Source organism: Crassostrea angulata, chromosome 5 (genome assembly GCF_025612915.1).
Source record: "Crassostrea angulata isolate pt1a10 chromosome 5, ASM2561291v2, whole genome shotgun sequence".
In the NCBI taxonomy this organism is placed as follows: Eukaryota; Metazoa; Mollusca; class Bivalvia; order Ostreida; family Ostreidae; genus Magallana; species Magallana angulata.
Window position 1 is genome coordinate 23,680,031 of NC_069115.1, and position 21,374 is coordinate 23,701,404.

Genomic DNA, 21,374 nt, shown 5'->3' on the forward strand with positions numbered 1-21,374 from the left:
ATTTGCAGCCTACAGAACGGCCATGAAGCTGAGAATGCTTCAGAAAAAGCTCAGATGTAAGTCAAACAATCGTTGTACGATCTTCTTGAATATCCAATTGAAAGATGGGAATGATGTTCACAGTAATCCCTTTTTTCTCACTATTTGAAAAATAATCATCCTTCTTCTTCGATTTTTTTAACAGTGGACTTGGTAGCCATGACTCTAGCTACCGAGTCTTTCGATGCACACAACCTCAGGGGACGTAATGATAACGTTATAGATGTCATAGACATGATTCGCTGCCTCAAGACCATGTACGAAAGGATCGAGGCCAAACACCAGAAACTGGTCAACATCTCCCTCTGTGTTGACCTAGTACTTAACTGGATACTCAATGTCTATGACATGTAAGTTTAAGTACAATTCAAGTAAAATTCAATTGATATTCAAGTCTTTTTATCACTGTTTTCTGTTTTTGTGTGGTTTAATTTTTTTTAGTTTCTTCTTTGTCTAAGATTTTTGCTGAAATGATATATAACCATGCAAATATTTTTTTTTCAGTGCCAGGAGTGGAAAAATTAGAGTTTTATCTTTTAAAGTTGGAATACTTTTATTATGCAATGGACACCTTGATGATAAATATAAATGTAAGTAAAAAGGCTTTTTAGTTCTGCAAGAATGCTTAATCATAGGAATTATTGGTTGTAAAAACTTTGAAATATATTGCAATCACTTCAATATAAGATATTACAAAGTATTGGGGATGGGGGGTTTGGGGTTATTTATAGGATATTGAAACGTGGGTTTGTAAGTTTTGATTTGTAGAAGTTACAGCAAATTGAAATCTACATAAATGTGTATGTCTTGATCTGTATAAGTTATGTGGTATCTCTTGTTGTCACAGTTTTGTTCCGTCTGATCGCGGACACTAATGGTTTCTCTGACAAGCGGCGCCTGGGTCTACTCCTCCACGACTGTATGCAGGTGCCCAGACAGCTGGGGGAGGTGGCTTCCTTTGGGGGCAGCAACATCGAGCCCAGCGTCAGGAGCTGTTTTGAAATGGTGAGGACATTTTATATTTTTTATTTTAATCCATTGAACCTATTGTGGAGCTTATGAGATACTTTGTCCATTTTAACATTGTCACAATATGTTTAGAACAGGAATGATTTATGTGGCAAGCTGCAACTGTTCACTGTTTAAAAAAATGAAAGTGATTTTTTTTATGCATTTTGTAATATCTTTATGGTGCTACTTCCTTAAAACATAGTTTCTAACCCCCCCCCCCCCTCCCAAAAAAAATAAAGTTACGTGGGTGATAGTTTGATTTCAAGCTATCTAATATCTATAACATACTTTAAAATAAAAAAATTTGTTTAAATTTTTGGATTTTTTTTATTAAGCTTTATTAATAACAGTACATATTTACCGACTCATTTGAATTGAAATATGTATAAATATTAATTATGTTTGAAGGCTAAACTTATTGATGATGATATATAAATGATGTATCTTTGAAATTACTGACTTACAATGGAAAAAGATATATTCTATCCCATTTTTTACTACCAATAGTGCTAAGTTACAATGGCTACAATATCGCATCAATCATAATATTTTAACAACAAATAGTATTATGTTTAAAATTGGGAAAGTTGATTCAAAATTATGTAATCTATGTCATAGTGAAGAGGAAACAATTTGCCACCTAATGTGGAATTGCCCAACTGTACAGCAGCTTCTTAATAACTTCATAAACTTTTGTCAAATAAAGAATATAGATATTGAACTGAATCAAGATACTTTCATGTTTGGAGAATACAAAACTAAAGAAAATATTAGACAGAGCAATGTTATATTTATGCTAGTTAAGCAATACATATACAGAAGCAGATGCTTTAAAAGTAACTTATCAGTCCTTGGAGTACTACATGAGATCGAATCATATATTAAGGCAATAAAATACACTGCAGGTGTGGAAAATAAAATGAATGAATTTAATAACAGATGGGAAATATGGCAACATTTATTTACATAATTCTCTCTCTTTCTCTCTCTCTCTCTCTCTCTCTCTCTCTCTGAGACAAGTTTTTTCAATTTAGGCCATTTAACATTTTTTTGAAAATTTTCATGCTTTGTCATTATGATATAACTGTTCTTGTATGAAATTAATAAATTCATTACAAAAAAAAAAAAAAAAAAAAAAAAAAAAATATATAAATGATGTATTTGTAGGCTAATGGCCGCCCGGAAATCCAGGTGAGCCACTTCCTGGAGTGGCTGAAACTGGAGCCACAGTCCCTGGTGTGGCTACCGGTGCTGCACCGCCTTGCTGCCGCGGAAACCGCCAAACATCAGGCAAAGTGCAATATCTGTAAAGAATACCCCATAGTAGGATTTAGGTAAGTCACAGCGTTGGGAGAACAAAAACCCAAGTAATTGTTTCTTGAGTTGATTTGACAAAAGTAAGAGAGCTAGCATTCTTCCAGAAATGAGTTGATAATAAATTCATGCTCATGCACACTCTCGTTTAAAAAAATTAAATATAAAAAGTGAGAAATTTGATGAAAACAATGCTTTATACAAGATTTTATTTCTGTTGTAATTGAATTATTCGTGTATGCTAAGAAGCAGGATAAGGGAGGTAACTCTTGAATCAACTCGCTGTTTTATTTTTTTACAGATATCGATGTCTACGGTGCTTTAATTTTGATATTTGCCAAAACTGTTTTTTCTCGGGGAGAAAGGCCAAGAATCACAAGCTTGCCCATCCAATGCAAGAATACTGTACCGCTGTAAGTATATAGATTACTAGTCAATAGATAACTCCCCATAAAAGTATGTAACACATACAGTATTCAATATCTCTTTGCTTGTTACTAATTTACGCTGAAGTATATTTTTAGTATAGAAAGTGTTGAATTAAGTCTCATTGAGATATTTTTGCAACTAGAATTGGAAAAACAATTTCTCACGATTAAGATGATTTAGAACTTAATGCACTTGTTTTGAAATGGTCCAAGTTGATGAAATATTGTACTCGGTGCATACATATGTATTGTATTTCTGAAGTACAAGAGATCTTTTATTAATTTTTTATAAGTGAATGAAAAAGAAGAGGTTATCTTCAAAATTTTAACAACTATGTTTTGTTGTGTTGTTGATGCAGACAACCTCAGGAGAAGATGTTCGTGATTTCACCAAAGTGCTGAAAAACAAGTTCAAGTCCAAACGCTACTTCAAGAAGCACCCCCGTCTGGGGTTCCTGCCAGTCCAGACCGTGCTAGAGGGCGACGTCTTAGACAGGTACGCACCACTCTCAGCCAATCAGATCTTGATTTTTATTTACCTTAAAGGAAATGCCCTCATCTGATGGACATATCCAAGAACACAATTTATTTTTGTGTGTGTGTTTGGTTTTCATAAAGAAATGGATTTTTTTGTCTTTAAAACATTACTACCTTGAATTTTTTTTTTTTTTGATGCAATGAGAAATTAATCTCAATGATTTTGACCATATTTAAGGTCATGGTGATTTTACACCCCCCTGGGTTTCTTTTGAAAAAGTAACATTATACTGAAGTTTTACTTTAGAATAGATTTAAGGTATATTAACTACTTTCCCCCTTGCTAACTAAGATACTAGAAGGATCCAATATTTGTTGAAGTGTTTTTCTTCAATTAATTTTTAGTATATGTACTATACATTACATTTTTTATTTTGTATAAGTTATGCTAAAAATATTAAAAAGAAAGAGCCGTCCAAAGATTATTTGAGACAGACTTTTAAGTTTAAATGATGACCAATTAAAGTAAAGAACTATCTACTGTGAGAGGGCTTAGGTTGTGTCCAATGCCGAATCCTATTGAGCTATATATGTTTTATATTAAAACTATGAAAAAGATTGGGAGAAAAAAATGAAATGCTCATCCAGGCAAGCTAAAATAGATGCATGCGTGGGGACCGTTCCAATTAAGAACGGGATCGTCATGCAGCGACATTTGACAACAGACCCGGGTGGATTAATGTGTGCATGCACTTCCATCATCAAACAGTCCTCCGAGAGTGATTAAATTGAAAAAGCTGCACGATTAAAAGCTCCCAAGATTTATTGTTGCCGCTCCATGTATTCATTAATCAATAATAAGGTATTTCTGTCTTAGCACTCTTCAAAAAATTGTCCTGGGAAAACTGCAGTTGAGGTTGTTTTTGATTAAATCAACTTGCTATATGTGATGGTATTTTTTGTTTCTAAAGGTGTACTTCGATAGTTCTTTGATGATACCAGGTTTCATGCATAAATTAAGGTCAGACGACACGTTCCTCGAAAATCTTTTTTATATCTCCTCGTAATAAAGAGTTCCAATAAAAAATATTAATTTTGTAATTATTTTAAAAATGATTAAAATTTGATTGAATGTGGTTAAGTGTCTAGATGGCCGAGTGGTTAGAACCGTGGCTGCTCACTGCCAGAAGCATATAGGTTCTAGAGGTCGTGAGTTCAAATCCACGCCCCGGACGAAATAGACTACCAATATAGTGAATTTTGCTGTGCTGTATATGTATTAATTTTTTTATCAGCAATTCAAGTGTATTTTCAAGAAGATTATATAGGAAATTGCATACTCTAGTATTTTGCAGAAATGCCTGTTGAGGTACCCTAATTTTTTGCAAGAAAGCTTGTCAAAATAGTAGTAAACCATCAACAAATTCCTGGAAAAAGTTATATAAAATTGAGGAATGTGTTGTCTGACCTTAATTTGAAATTTAAAAAACTTTATATTATTGTCAATAAGAGGTTTGGCAAATGTAATGCTCACGTGTATTAATAACTTGAAACTATAACGAACATTTTTAAAGTAAATATCTAAATCTCAGAAATTGATACAGGGTTCATTTTTTTTTTTTTTTTTCATGTGAAAAATATTTCAATAATTTCATGAAATTTGTACATAGAAGTGTAATATACCTAAAATTTTACACTTGAGAGAGATCTAGCTATCATCATTCTTCAAAGATCTAGCTTCTGTAGTTCTGAATTCAATGCATTTTAAGTTTAGCTCCAGTGCTCAAAATATTGATTAATGCTCCAAACAGCATATGAGGGAGAAATGATATCATAACTCGTAATCTCCTGCTAACTTTTACAAGCATGGCCAGTCAGCGATAAATCTTTACAAATCACCCTCAGAATTCGTTAGTTTTTCCCCCTCAGATATCTGCAATCTGTCCATTGGTTCAATGAAGTTTCCAAGGGAAAATTTCCTGTGGATGATAATTTTGGTTCTGCCTCTGTGATTTCTCTTTGCTCTGTGATGTGGTTGGGAAATTGGAAGGTTCTAGTAGATTATCGGGGAGTACCGTATATAAAGGAAAAATGGAATCCTGAAAGAATGAAATTCATCTGAAGAGTTGCGACTTGTCGGACGTGGATAAGGTGTGCATTGGGGATTTCCGGGATCAATAAAATAAGGCTCTTCCTGTAAAATGTATAGATTGCTTGTGTGCTTACATCACCTCCATGTATGAATCATGAGGTTTAAAGAAGGGAGCTCGTTTTATCATATGTTTGTCAAAATGGGAATAGGAGATGATGAATGCAGGTAGGGGGTGTTTGATTTGTAAATCATTAGGGTAGTTCATTGTAATATGAAAAGATTTTCTTAATAAATTAGTTTAATATTACTGTGACAGAGAATTTACCTAATTTTACCTATCAATTTAATATTTGCATAGTGAAATTATCAAATGAAGTTACAATGCCTATTACTTATTGGATACATAATTGCAGATTAAAATTTTCAAATGGTGGATCAACCCTCTTGAAATAACAACAACGAGGCTAATACTTGTTTTCATGAGACCCACATGACTATTATAACAATTGTCTTTCCATGTAGATTTCTTATTGCATTTTCATATCACTTAAAAGAAAGCGCAGGCAGGCTTGATTCCCTCAGTGCATTAATCAAATCAACGATATTGGCCAGGAAAGCAAAGAAATAAATGGCCTCACCTGGTTTCTTATCCTTTCTACCTGCTAAAAAAAATTTCTCACTTTTTAAAATCCTATCGATCAACAGGACTTCTTAATGAAGTTTGGTGGGGCCCTGCAATGATTGCATTCCTGTTTTTGTCACAAAACACACGAAGGTCTGAGAGATTGGACTCCCTAATTGAAGACACTGGCTACATTACATGCATGTGGTTCAGGATTCTCTGATACCTGTGTATTGCTTTTTGTGGAGGTGCAATAGAACGTTTTTAATTTGATTGTGCAACCCGATTTAGCTCTGTTTTTCATTTCGGATCTGAACATTGATTTTGTTGTTGTGGGAGTTGTATGTACTACAATCAAGGATTAAGGTTTCATTAACAGGTGGGAAAAATTTAAGGGTTTTTTATTCTATTACCATTGGCAACATGGCAGATTTTTTTTTTTTATTTATTGAATGAAGGATAGAAAAAGTTAAACTTTAAAGTGTTTTGGTTTATCTGTTCAATTTATAATTATAAAAAAACAATGTAAACAAGTTGCTAGTAAACGACAAAATGTCTAATACAGTAAATGTACTTGTACATGTAAGGCAGACATGTGACCCACGAGGCAATAGTGAACCCCCCAAAAATTAACCAGTGCATTAGTTTTTCACTCTGAACCATGAAGGATTTGTTCATTTTCTGTTAAAATAATAAATAATTCACTGATTTATAGCAAAGTGTTGAAGATTTGTTCATCCATTCATTTAACCTGTGATTCAATCATTCACATATAGTGAACCACCTACCAACTGTTCCATTCATTTTTGATGATTCACTACATGCAATGAATTGTTCATATTCCTTTACTCAGGAATGGTTCATGTTCAGTTAAATGAACCAGTGAATTATAGTGAATTACATGTTGCATGTTTAGAATATTATTTTCATCGCAGTTGAATTACCCAATGATTTTCAGTGTAACATTCAGGACTTAATTGTTTGTCAGATATGTTAACCTAATTGACTGATGAACATTGCAGAATTTTTAAGATTGTACATCATTTTAATTAAGTCATGATTCATTGCAACATTTGAGCATCATTTAATGATTTAATTAGTAACCATGAATTACATCTTTTTCTTGCAGCCCCTCACCCTCGCCCCAGCACAGTATCTCGTCCCATGATATGCATTCCCGTCTCGAGCTCTACGCCAATCGGTAAGTTATATGTAGGTTGATGTCTCACTGTTCGACACCCATTTCATACAGTTAGGGGTTTCTATGGCTTTGGCAGGATTTGTATTGTTTTTAAGAAAAAGCTGGAATGGTAGAGAACTGAATTTTGTAGAATTTTGTTTGGTGTTATGATGCTTAGTTCCTAATAGCTGACTGATCACTTCATTTGAACAAAATAACCCAGTGCAGATGATCAATATAGCAGTGGTTATCCACATAAAAGAATTATTATGAAGTGCAAAAGTGCTCATAGAAGAAAGGAAACAGAGATGTACTGTACATGTTTAAATTTAGATCTTTGTGTCTGTACATTTTACAAGTCTGTATCAATAATTCATTCATATTTTACAAATGCTAAAAGCAAGAAAGAGCCATATTGCACTGCAGCTACATTTCTTGACGTTTAAAGACCAATGTAAACTGCTTTATGGATTGGCTCCAGTCCTTGGATGACATTTGATGGCTTTGGAATGATGTTGTTTCCTCTTACTCCAAATCCATCAAGTCTATTATTATAGCAGCAGAAGATGTCTAGCAGTTGCAGGAAGCCGTCTGCTTTTGCTCCTGGAGGTTTTATAAATAGACCTTTCGCCGAGTCAGACCTGTGTTGGCATGAGTCTACATGCGGCCCAGTGATTGATTTTTTCCTCTCACTTTGAGAACTGGAGGTGAAGTATGGTACATGATAAGCACTGCAGACCGATCTGTGATATGGAGGAAAGTTACATAACAGATGATTGATGAAGTTTGTGATGTCGGTAACAGGAAGGCAGCGACCGAGAGATCCATATTTACTAAATATGGAAAAACCGCAGCATCATTTTATGTCACCAGAGCTGCGAGACGTCACATTTTTGTCTTGGTTCTCGTGATTGGAGGAATTCTGTTTGCCATTCCTTTATTTGGTAAAAACTTGGTCAAACGGCAAGACAAACTTTGCCAGCGAGCTAGCTCCTGAATCAGTCACTGTAAGCTGAAGTCCTTTCTTGCTTGTTTCAGGTTGGCGGAAGTGGAGCAGAGACAAAACTCATCCACTCCTGACTCGTAAGTATAAACCTCCACTTTAGCTAGATAAGTAGATTTAAAAGGGAATAAGGTTAACATTATTGAAGCGTCTGTATCTGAAAATTCCTTTCTTATAAACATGCATGGCCATAAAACTTGGAAGAGCTCGTGTTGGATCTCAGTCTCACTTTTCCACTTTTACTTTTCTTTGGTATTATAAAAGTAAGACCAAGATCAAGAAGTGAGCTCATCTAAGCTTTATGGCCAGAGGGCCAGCCATTAAGTGGTTTGTTTTGCTATCCACATCCATCATTGTAACTCAGATTGAGCTGCCCAAATTGTGATAATTTTTTGTGCAATATTTAAGTTTGATATCTAAAATGCAATACAACATGGAATTTTTGTAAATACAACATGGAAATACCTATCTCCTTGTAACTTTACAGAGATGATGAGCATCACTTGATTGCCCAGTACTGCCAGAGTCTAAACGGAGATACCTCAACTCAAGCTGTAAGTAAAGCTGTCAACTCATTTACAATCATGAAACTGGCTGTTACATTTCACAGTCAACTGTGCATTTCATGATTTCAGGAATGTCATTAGAGCCTAACCATGATATTTTGTGCTGTATTTCATAAAGTTATAACACTTAATTATAACATAAAACATTGTTCTCAAGAATTTATTATGAAATTGCCTGTGTAGTTTGTCTTCTTGAATCATTGACACTGAATCAAAATGTACCATTTTTAATTTTTTTCGCTTGTGTTGAAGCTTAATGTATTGAGTTCTCTTGCTATTGTTGCATTAGCTGAAGAGCCCTATGCAGATCATGATGGCCGTGGACTCGGAGCAGAAGTCAGAGCTACAGGCCATGATCAGGGACCTGGAGGATGAAAACAAGTAGGTCACTGCAGGGGGAGGGTCTCCACTGGGGAGAACAGCAATTGTGTCATTTCATAAGCTGAAAATAATAAGTTCTTCGAAATTTGAACAAAATATGTGCTTTATCTGTGATATTTGCGATCAACCTTTGCTCGAAATCATACATCATGGTGGACCAGTGTCTGTTTCTTTATGAAATAAATTTGCTATTCTCTAAAAATAAATATCTATGTTTTCTGTTTTACAGTACTATTATTAGTAATCGTATTGAGCAAACAGATTGAATAGTTGTAGAGTATTCTGATACTTTAATAAGTAATGAAGGAAGATATCACTTTAGGATTTCTCTCTTACAGAACACTCCAAGCCGAGTATGATAGATTACGAGAGGCTAACGAGATGCGGGTTGTCAATGGTAATGGTTTCTCCGACTCCATGGAGGAGCCTGAGGACCACGATGAGGAGATGATTGCCGAGGCCAAGTTACTACGGCAACACAAAGGTCGACTGGAGTCTAGGATGAGGATCCTCGAGGACCACAACAAACAGCTGGAGGCCCAGCTCCAGAGGCTCAGGCACCTCCTGGACCAGGTGAGAACCATTGAGGACCTTGCCTTCTCCTCAGGCTAATGCTTTAGTGAGATCACAATGTCTCAATATATGTTGAAGCATTGGAAAATCATAACCTCTTCTGAAATATATAGTCATTTTATACTTTGTCTGAAAATAAAACCCTTTTTGTTAGATGTTTACAACTGGTAGTTTTGGAAGTAAAATTTCTTCTTATGTATGTCATTGTAATCATAATATGATTATCATAAATCTTTATAAAAGATTAACTCATGACATGATTGATTCAGCTGTTAACTCGGTGAGAAAAGAAAATTTAACAAGCTACCTAATAGCTTTTCATTCACATCAGAAGGAACATTGCTTAATCTGTGGTACATTTTGACTTGCAGCCCCAGGAGACCAGTGTCCCGGTGAACAACTCAGTGCCCATCTCCCCCTCCCCCACACACCCCACCCCCCAGAGTCAGTCCAAGCTACGCTTCAGCCCTGTCCAGGAGTCCACTCCCAAAGTCAACGGACATTCAGGTTAGTGATGTGAACAAAGTCTGCATCTTACCTGTGTTATTGCTGTAATTAAGCCCAAGGTTTATAATAAACAGAGGAAAAATGTAGTTTGGATTTTATTTGTAAAGTGTTAATGCTATGCAGTAGTTTAAATTTTTTTTATCAGTGTTGGTAGAAACTAATTTTTATGCAATTTTAAATTAAATAAAATGTTAATGGTTTCTAATATATGTATTTGTGTTTAAAGCTTTTTGATATTATCATTTGATTTTGTGATAAATGTTTTATCTTACAGAGAAAAGCACAGAGGAAAATGGTGATATTAGTGACATAGTACCCAACACAAGCACATCATTTTCTGAAGAAAAAGGTAGCAAATTCTACACATAAAATTGAAATTAAGAATCTGTTGAAAACTGTACATACTCTTTTGTAATGAGATAATTAATATCTGAGATATATTTCAGCTTCATTTTTCTCTGTTTGTGATTGACAGGAAATAGCAGTGTGGGGAATTTATTTCATTCCGCCGGACAAATCGGCAAGGCCGTGGGGTCGCTAGTGGAAGTGATGACGGAAGACGGCGAGCCCGAGGAGGATTAACAGATTAACTCATTGATGATTCAGCGGATTAACGAGACCCTCCAACAATTCATGGACAGCTATATACGGATCTTAAGTGTGTTAAATTGCTTTTTCTACGGCAAGCTTAAGTAATTTTAAAACTTGAATACTCTTGTTTTTATGAGACGAATCAATTTTGTACACTATAGCCCGAATTTTATCATTACTTATATTTTATACTGTACATTTCTTCTTCATTCTTAAAGAAACAAACTGCATGTCTGAATTGAAAATTATGAAATAATTGTTAAGAGTATTTGATATGTTTGCTTATCTTATATTGAATATTCAGACAATATTCAAAGTTGTTTTGGGCACTTTTGGGTATTTAGTTGTTTTTCTTTTCTTTTTTACGTCAGCAAGGGATGTTGAACACAAAGGGCATTGTTGATTTATTTTTATTTTTTCTACAAAAATAAAGTTTAATGATTTCATTGAATTTTTTTTTCAGCTAAATTTGAATGCATTTATGATGTTTACCCAATATACACAAATTTAGTTGTATCACACGGTTGTGAAATTTGTGATACTTTTATTTTGTATTTTTCATAAATTGTTCATTCATTTTTCAATAACAGAAAATATTTGTGACTTGATAAAGAATATAGTGTGTATTTTTTTTGTTTTTGTCTACAAAAGGTTAGTGTGAAAATTTTTTTGGTATATTTTTGGCTCAGTTTGATGAAATTCTGATGCATACTTTAAATTTTTCTAGAAATATAGCTGTAGATATAAATCAGAAGGCTGTCTTAATCGAGAATGAAGGTTTAATTCAGAGAAAGAAACCATGGTGCTATAATTTTTAATTTTATAAAATGAAATGCAAAAAGAGGCAATTTTCATTTTTTTTTTTGATGATTTAGAATTGAATGTGAAAACATTGCTACGTGTTTATGTAAAGGGTCAAGGGAAATTATTTCACCCAAAAGAAACACATACAGAACGTCGCATTTTCCAGCAGCTGTCCTTTATATATAGTTATGGTTATTATTTATTATTATTTCATTTCAATAATCAAGAGAGACAAAATGATGTTGATTTATAATTATTATTTATAAGTAAATACTATATATGCATGTTTATCTACAAATTTACTTTAAGTGATAAACTTGTAGCTACATCTTGGAGGAAGAATCCCCGATTATAGAGAGTTTGTTAAATTATTTTTCTTGAAATAGCCAAAAAACTATCATTAAATTGTTGATTGATTCTACAACATTTATGTACACACTTTAATTCTACAACTTTGCTGCTGATTAAGTTTATGTTGAATTTGTTGGTGTCAGACACGAAGGCTTTATGAATTGTATTGAGTTTATGTGTTTAAGCCTGAATGGTAATGAGAGTGTATTTGTGCATTAACTGTGTATTGAAATATCATTTTGTTCAGGAGTCAAACATTATTAAAAATGCCATAAATGATATGTAAACATACTGTTGTTGGTTGTTGTTTGTTCCTTATCCCATATCAAACGAAGGATCTGTATTACTACTTTCAGTTGTTAAAAAAGGCAGAGTTAGGATTAAACATTGTAGATGTGGGTGTGATTGATGCAGTCCTTAAAAAGTATTCTCTACTGCCGCCTATTAGCAGGAGTTACCTCTCATGGTGTAGGTCAGCGTATTACTGGTCACAGTCCAATAGTCCAAAGATTCAACAGTATGACAGCCCACTACATGTAGTTTGAAGGTTCAATAGTTCTTAGACTCTCTAGTCCGAAAGTTCATATGCTTTTCATATGAAAATTAAATTATGAAAAATAAATCAAGAACACTTTATTATGCTTTTATTAAGATGTTGACATACTTTAAAAAAAATTTAAACCAACATTTGTTTTAAAAGTACAACTGCACTTAAGCTATAAAGAATGGGCCCTTTTTCAGTGCCGTTTTTATGTAGAATGTATTAACAAATACTTTTTTTCCGTAAAAATCAAATATAGCTTTGAACTGTTGAGGTTGCACATTTGCAAAAAAGTGATCAAACAAAGATTCCTGGCCATACTAAGTCGATGGAAAGCGATTTAAATATAGCAAGTGTGTAGTAGTTGCCCTTTATTGCGTGGACCCTGAGGTCCACGCAGAAAATATATAAGCGAGGTTAAACCGGATGCTATGGGGAAAATTCAGCCTGCGCATGAGCTAGCCTGGTTCCTGTGCGTGATGGGTAGCTCAGGGAACCAGGCTAGCACGCGTTTATCTCAATCCGGATCGGGATTCCATGCCATAAGCACATTTAAGTTCAAAGGCGCTGTAAATGTAAAGTTGTCGGTAAACAGTACAGAAACAAAGAATTCCTTTTAAAGAAATGATCGGCATGTGATATGAACTGTCAGTATTATGAAAGAAGTAATGTTATGCCGAAACTACAACAGGCATCAAATAGCATAATTTGCAATGTATTGTTGTTTTCCGAATGCACATGTAGCTTAACTTTACTTTTATATTAAGCGAGGCTAGAATACTTCTCGATTTAAAAATTTTAAGCATTTAAGTCTGATTGAATAACTATGACTTTATATAAGTTAAGATCTCAAGAAAAATGCATCAAAATATGAAATAAATTTACACAAAGCTGTCACTGCATAGTTAACAAAGTAGTGCGAAGCGTAATGTGGGCGCAAAAACTAGAAATCGCAGAATGCCTAATACTTTACATGCAATCTTCATTATATATAGATCATAATTATTTTAGAAGTATAAACACCCTTAAATTCTGAGAAAAAAAATAAGGGCTATACATACCTGTATACGTAATACAACGTACAAATTTAGTGGGGGCTAGAGCCGACGGAATCTGTGATAATCTTAAGGCTTTCACGTTTTGTTGGAAACACATGCATATGGTCCACGTATTGCAGTCCTTTTTTAAAGGACAGCAACTTGTATGTACATATAACCCACACTTTTAACAATAGAAAACTTGCCAAGCTATGTTATAGGTAACTTACCCCATATGATTTTGTCGATTATGTGCAGATACCCGATGGGCGTGGTCATAACGACAATCGGGAGCTACGCTCCTCGTGTCATTATGACCACGCCCATCGGGTATCTGCACATACCACACACTTTTTTTTTTAACTCCGCACACTATCTCGAGTAAAAACAACATCAACAATGCGGTCAAGTAACATGGGTACTAAGAAAGTTAAAAGGCTGTGGAAACGTTAACTCTACAAATTCAACCACAACATATACACTGAATTCAGAGCTAAAACTTGTTGTTTCTTATGGTTTAAATATCAAAAGTTGATGTGAGATGAAATTATAATGAAAACTAGATTCGATCTCGTTGCGAGCAACGAGTGGGTCTTCCGTCCAATTTTTGAATAGATAAGATTAAACTTATCAATTCAAAGATAAAATCATAGATCTTAGCGAAAAAAAGAGAAAAAAAATTTGCGGCACTCGAGGCTTGAACCCGGGTCGCCTGGGCCATGTCCACGACTATAACGACTGAGCTACTCGGACTCCGCTTCAGAACTTTGACGCTTAATTTCTCGAGAATGCCTTGATCGATTTTAAAACTAATTACATATTCCTAATCAGTAAAAGGGTCACTATAAGGTATAAAAATTTCAAAGAAAAATATTAAAAAATAAAAAAGTCGAAAAATTAAATTTTTCAAATTTCCTTCCGGTGACGACCAGAAGTGACGGCGGACATTCTTTTGACCGAGGTGCACCAGAAAAACGGTAGATCTATCATCTCTGAAATTTTCAGCTTTTTATCCTCACTCGTTTTTGAGAAACCCGACAGACAAAATTGACTTTTAAAAATCGTAAACGGACGATAACTTCCGACCGGAAGTGTATTTTCAAAAATGGATAAAAAACAATAAACTTCAGATAAAGTCACGTTAATCTTGAAAATTTGAATGAAATCCGTTGAGCCATCTCTGAGAAATCGTCTGCACAAAATCGGTAAGAAAAAAAAGAAGAATAACTAGATTCGATCTCGTTGCGAGCAACGAGTGGGTCTTCCGTCCAATTTTTGAATAGATAAGATTAAACTTATCAATTCAAAGATAAAATCGTAGATCTAAGCGAAAAAAAAAAAATTTGCGGCACTCGAGGCTTGAACCCGGGTCGCCTGGGCCATGTCCACGACTATAACGACTGAGCTACTCGGACTCCGCTTCAGAACTTTGACGCTTAATTTCTCGAGAATGCCTTGATCGATTTTAAAACTAATTACATATTCTTAATCAGTAAAAGGGTCACTATAAGGTGTAAAAATTTCAAAGAAAAATATTAAAAATTAAAAAAAGTCGAAAAATTCAATTTTTCAAATTTCCTTCCGGTGACGACTGGAAGTGACGGCGGACATTCTCTTGACCGAGGTACATTAGAAAAACGGTAGATCTATCATCTCTGAAAATTTCAGCTCTATATCTTTGCTCGTTTTTGAGAAACCCGACAGACAAAATTGACTTTTTAAAATCGTAAACGGACGATAACTTCCGACCGGAAGCGTATTTTCAAAAAATAAAAATTATATATCAGGTTTAGATGAAAACACGTTTATATTGAAAATTTGAGCGAAATCGACCCAGCCATCTCCGAGAAATCGTCTGCACAAAATCGGTAAGAAAAAAAAAGAATAATAACTAGAGCAAAGCTCGTTGCAAAGCAACGAGTGGGTCTTCCGTTAATGTCGGAAGTAAAGCCAGAAGTTCCTGTAAGAGGTAGAGCTCTTAAACCATCAACAAGAGTTACTAAAATAAAAAGATGAAAAAATCGAATTATTCCTGGTACGACTTAACAAAATGATTTTAAATACGAATTAACAAAAATCTTTCTGATTTCAAGAACGACTTGATAAAAAAAATCTGAATGTGTTCAAGCAAGACTTAACAATTATTTTTGGTACGAATTAATTTTACTTTGAACATAACGCTATTTTTTAAACCAAGGACGCGGAATCAAAATTTCCGGAAAAATCAATTTTTAAACCCCGGTATCTCTTTAATGCATTGTTTGATTTTCAAACGGATTTCAGATTTGAATTCACCATTGCAAGTTCTATAAGACTGTAGTATTGTCTTATTTTGTTCAAAAAAATGAAAATTTCCAAAAATTGGAACTGCTTCCGGTTTTGAGCAAAATTGATAAACAAAATTTTAAACCCCCCAGTACATTAAAGAATTGATACATCTATCATCAGTAAAAATTTCAAAGCGATATCTTTAAAGTTAACAGAGATTTCTTCCGGACAAAATCACTTTTTTTAAATTTAAAAATGGCCGCCAAATTTAAACGGAAGTGACGTAAATGCTGAAACTTTAACATCTTTGAGGCACGGAAACTTTACAAAAGCTCTGAAAATTTCATTGAAATCGGATGAAAACATTTTGAGATATAAAGCCGAGAAAGAGTCAGAAAAAAAATAAAAAATAAAATAATAATAAAAAGAAACCGAAGAAAAACAAGAGGGTCTTCCGTTGGAAACGGAAGACCCTAATAACTAGATACGATCTCGTTGCGAGCAACGAGTGGGTCTTCCGTACGATTTTTGAATAGATTAGATCATACTTATCAATTCAAAGATAAAAACGTAGATCTAAGCGAAAAAAAGTAAAAAAAAATTTGCGGCACTCGAGGCTTGAACCCGGGTCGCCTTGGCCATGTCCACGACTCTATCGACTGAGCTACTCGGAATCTCGCTTCGGAACTTTGACGCTTAATTTCTCGAGAATGCCTTGATCGATTTTAAAATAAATTACATATTCTAAATCAGTGAGAGGGTCACTATTAGGTGTAAAAATTTCAAAGAAGAATATTTAAAAATAAAAAAGTCGAAAAATTCAATTTTTCAAATTTCCTTCCGGTGACGACCGGAAGTGACGGCTGACATTCTCTTGACCGAGGTGCACCAGAAAAACGATAGATCTATCATCTCTGAAAATTTCAGCTCTATATCTTTACTTGTTTTTGAGAAACCTGAGAGACAAAATTGACTTTAAAAAATCGTAAAACGGCGATAACTTCCGACCGGAAGTAAATTTTGAAAAAATGTCACGGGGGTACAAACTTCAGATGGCGACGCATCATCAGTGAAAATTTGAAGGAAATCGAATTAGCCATTTCGGAGAAATCGCCTGCACAAAATGTGTAAGGAAAAAAAGAATAATAATAACTAGATTCGATCTCGTTGCGAGTAACGAGTGGTACTCCCGTCCGATTTTTGAATAGATTAGATCAAACTTATCAATTCAAAGATAAAAACTTACATCCAAGCGAAAAATAGTAAAAAAAAATTTGCGGCACTTGAGGCTTGAACCTGGGTCGCCTTGGCCATGTCCACGACTCTATCGACTGAGCTACTCGGACTCTCGCTTCGGAACTTTGACGCTTAATTTCTCGAGAATGCCTTGATCGATTTTAAAATAAATTACATATTCTATATCAGTAAGAGGGTCACTATCGGGTGTAAAAATTTGAAAAAAAAATATTCAAAAATAAAAAAGTTGAAAAATTCAATTTTTCAAATTTCCTTCCGGTGACGACCGGAAGTGACGGCTGACATTCTCTTGACCGAGGTGCACCAGAAAAACGATAGATCTATCATCTTTGAAAGTTTCAGCCCTATATCTTTACTCGTTTTTTAGAAACCTGAGAGACAAAATTGACTTTAAAAAATCGTAAAACGGCGATAACCTGCGACCGGAAGTAAATTTTGAAAAAATGTCACGGGGGTACAAACTTCAGATGGCGAGGCATCATCAGTGAAAATTTGAAGGAAATCGAATCAGCCATTTCCGAGAAATCGCCTGCACAAAATGTGTAAGGAAAAAAAGAATAATAATAATAATAGAATTGAAAAAGAAACCGAAGAATAATAGAAGGGTCTTCCGCTGAAGACGGAAGACCCTAATAATAGAATTGAAAAAGAAACCGAAGAATAATAGAAGGGTCTTCCGCTGAAGACGGAAGACCCTAATAACTAGATTCGATCTCGTTGCGAGCAACGAGTGGGTCTTCCGTCCGATTTTTGAATAAATAAGATTAAACTTATCAATTCAAAGATAAAATCGCAGATCTAAGCGAAAAAAAGAGAAAAAAATTTGCGGCACTCGAGGCTTGAACCCGGGTCGCCTGGGCCATATCCACGACTATAACGACTGAGCTACTCGGACTCCGCTTCAGAACTTTGACGCTTAATTTCTCGAGAATGCCTTGATCGATTTTAAAACTAATTACATATTCTTAATCAGTGAAAGGGTCACTATAAGGTGTAAAAATTTCAAAGAAAAATATTAAAAAATAAAAAAGTCGAAAAATTCAATTTTTGAAATTTCCTTCCGGTGACGACCGGAAGTGACGGCGGACATTCTCTTGACCGAGGTACATTAGAAAAACGGTAGATCTATCATCTCTGAAAATTTCAGCTCTATATCTTTGCTCGTTTTTGAGAAACCCGACAGACAAAATTGACTTTTTAAAATCGTAAACGGACGATAACTTCCGACCGGAAGTGTATTTTCAAAAAATAAAAATTATATATCAGGTTTAGATAAAAACACGTTTATATTGAAAATTTGAGCGAAATCGACCCTGCCATCTCCGAGAAATCGTCTGCACAAAATCGGTAAGAAAAAAAAAGAATAATAATAATAATAACTAGACACGATCTCGTTGCGAGCAACGAGGAGGTCTTCCGTTCGATTTTTAGAATGAAATATGACATCATCGACTTTGATTTTCGACAGCAAACATGTTATGGAAAAGGAGTGAAGTACTAATGCTTTATTGTATTGTTTTTGTATAAGTTCTCTTGCTTTTTTTAACCTAATCTAGCTTTTATAACCTTTTACAAAATGGCTCTCATTACAGGGCTATAGATAACAGATTTTAGAGCTCTTTGATCCCCTAAATTAAGGGGCAAGTCCCTTTTTCTTGGATTCAAATGAAAGGACATTTAATTCTGAACACATTTTGTCAGCAAGTGTTTAGAAAATTTTTGGCCCCTAAAAACCCTTAATTACGTAACACATGATAAAATCATTACATTGCTTGAATACAGAACTATAATACAAACACATTTGCTTCTAGAACATTTCACAAACTATTTCTCAGTAAAGGGCTACAGATTAAAGACTTTAGAGCCCTTTGGTCCCCTTTTATTAGGGGCCAGCCCCTTTTTCTTGATATGGAATGAAAGGTCATTAAATTCTAAAAAAAATTTGTTCAACACATGTTTAGTAATTCGTTACCGTTTTGGAGATAGATGAGAAAGAAGGTTTTAGGGGCCGGTCCCTTATCTCCTTTTAGGGGCCGTTCAACGAAATTTTGACGGTTGCAATTTGTTGAGAACATCATTTTGAACAACGTTTCTTTTATACTGCATTACAAAATATTTTATTTTTCTGAGATAAGGGTGATCAAATTTTTTGACTTTTGGCCCCTAAAAACCCTTATTTACGTAACACATGATAAAATCATTACATTGCTTGAATACAGAACTAAAAGATAAACACATTTGCTTGTATAATATTTCACAAAATATCTCTCAGTAAAGGGCTACAGATTAAAGATTTTAGAGTCCTTTGGTCCCCTCATTTGAGGGGCCTGCCCCTTTTTCTTGATTTGAAATAAAAGGTCATTTAATTCTACACAAATTTTGTTCAACAAGTGTTTAGAAATTCGTTACCGTTTTGGAGATAGATGAGAAAGAAGGTTTTAGGGGCCGGTCCCTTATCTCCTTTTAGGGGCCGTTCAACGAAATTTTGACGGTTGCAATTTGTTGAGAACATCATTTTGAACAACTTTTCTTTTATACTGCATTACAAAATATTTTTCCTTTCTAAGATATGGGTGATCAAATTTTTTGATTGTTGGCCCCTAAAAACCCTTAATTACGTAACACATGATAAACTCATTACATTGCTTGAATACAGAACTATAAGATAAACACATTTGCTTCTATAATTTTTCAAAAATATCTCTCAGTAAAGGGCTACAGATTAAAGATTTTTGAACCCTTTGGTCCCCTCATTTGAGGGGCCAGCCCCTTTTTCTCGATATCAAATAAAAGGTCATTTAATTCTACACAAATTTTGTTCAACAAGTGTTTAGAAATTCGTTACCGTTTTGGAGATATATGAGAAAGAAGGTTTTAGGGGCCGGTCCCTTTTCTCCTTTTAGGGGCCGTTTAACGAAATTTTGACGGTTGCATTTTGTTGAGAATATCATTTTGAACAACTTTTCTTCTGTACTGCATTACAAAATATTTTTCCTTTGTGAGATATTGGTGATCGAAATTTTGGACTTTCGGCCCCTAAAAACCCTTAATTACGTAACACATGATAAAATAATTATATTGCTTGAATACATAACTGTGAGATAAACATATTTGCTTCTATAATCTATTACAAAATATCCCTCGGTGAAGAGCTATGGGTAAAAGACTTTAGAGCCTTCTAGGTCCCTAATTTTAGGGGCCAGCCCCTTTTTCCTGATATCAGCCGTAAGGTCTTGTAAATATAAGCCTTTTTTACATTACATGTCTTAATAAAATATTTCCCAGAAAAAAGATAAAGAGAGAAAAGCACAAAAATTTACGACGCTTTTTTAATGTCAATTTTCGAGCCCTAGCGAGCTTTGGCGCCAGAAGTGCTAAACTTACAAAACAACAACCATGCAAAACTTCAATCTTTCCTTTACCAACCGTAGAAATTTGAGCTTAACATCTCTTATACTTTAGGAGAACGACAGAAGACAAAATACCCATATAAAAATTAGAAAAATCTCAATTTCTCAAAAACGGATGTGACGTCATCAACACCAAAAAAATTTAATCAGGTTCAGACCAATATCTATCATATCTAAAACTTTCATTGAGATCGGCCGAGCCGTTTCTGAGAAATCGCGTGCACAAAAATAGGAAGAAAAAAAATAATAATAACTAGACACGATCTCGTTGCGAGCAACGAGGAGGTCTTCCGTCTGATTTTAGAATTTGTTCTATCTTGATTTTGCTATTTAACAGTTAAACATGATTTAGAATAAAAAAAAAACCAGGGTCTACATTCTAGGGGGCCAGATACTATTTTGTTACAGGTGTAAGAGCTTTGTTCAACAAGTGTTTAGAATTCGTCACTGTTCTTGAGATATCTTAGAAGAAAAAGTTTTAGGGGCCGGTCCCTTATCTCCTTATTGGAGCCGCTGAACCAAATTTTGAAGATTGCATGTTGTTAAGTACATCATTTTTAGCATCTTTTCTTCTAAACTGCATTTCAAAATATTTTTTTCTTTTTGAGATATAGATGGTCATAGTTTTGGACTCTTGACCTCTAAAAAACCCTCATTACATAACACATGACATTACATTGCTTGGATACATAATTGTAAGATAAACATATTTGCTTCTATAGCCTTTCACAAAATATCCCTCAGTAAAGAGCTACAGATGAAAGACTTTAGAGCCCTTTGGTCCCCTAATTTGAGGAGCCAGCCCCTTTTTCTTGATATCAAATAAAAGGTCATTTAAATTTCAACACATTTTGTTTAACAATTGTTAAGAGATTTGTTACCGTTCTTGAGATATATAGGAAAGAACGTTTCAGGGGGCGAT

At 34.5% G+C, this 21,374-nt stretch overlaps 1 protein-coding gene across 8 annotated transcripts in view; it reads left to right on the forward strand.

Moving 5' to 3' along the window:
• LOC128185983 (dystrophin-like) overlaps positions 1-12,230 on the forward strand; it is a 124,450-nt gene extending 112,220 nt beyond the window's left edge. For all 8 annotated transcript variants that reach the window (XM_052855705.1, XM_052855703.1, XM_052855706.1 and 5 more), the window contains 15 exons: positions 1-56; positions 185-389; positions 544-629; positions 887-1,044; positions 2,218-2,384; positions 2,666-2,777; positions 3,152-3,288; positions 7,113-7,184; positions 8,202-8,246; positions 8,654-8,720; positions 9,022-9,113; positions 9,452-9,686; positions 10,058-10,193; positions 10,468-10,542; positions 10,669-12,230. The exon at positions 1-56 is cut by the window's left edge and continues 19 nt beyond it. In XM_052855705.1, the coding sequence (XP_052711665.1) occupies positions 1-56; positions 185-389; positions 544-629; positions 887-1,044; positions 2,218-2,384; positions 2,666-2,777; positions 3,152-3,288; positions 7,113-7,184; positions 8,202-8,246; positions 8,654-8,720; positions 9,022-9,113; positions 9,452-9,686; positions 10,058-10,193; positions 10,468-10,542; positions 10,669-10,775 (1,750 nt within the window). In that variant the 3' untranslated portion in view covers positions 10,776-12,230. The remainder of the gene's footprint in view (positions 57-184; positions 390-543; positions 630-886; positions 1,045-2,217; positions 2,385-2,665; positions 2,778-3,151; positions 3,289-7,112; positions 7,185-8,201; positions 8,247-8,653; positions 8,721-9,021; positions 9,114-9,451; positions 9,687-10,057; positions 10,194-10,467; positions 10,543-10,668) is intronic.
• Positions 12,231-21,374: the final 9,144 nt, after the last annotated feature.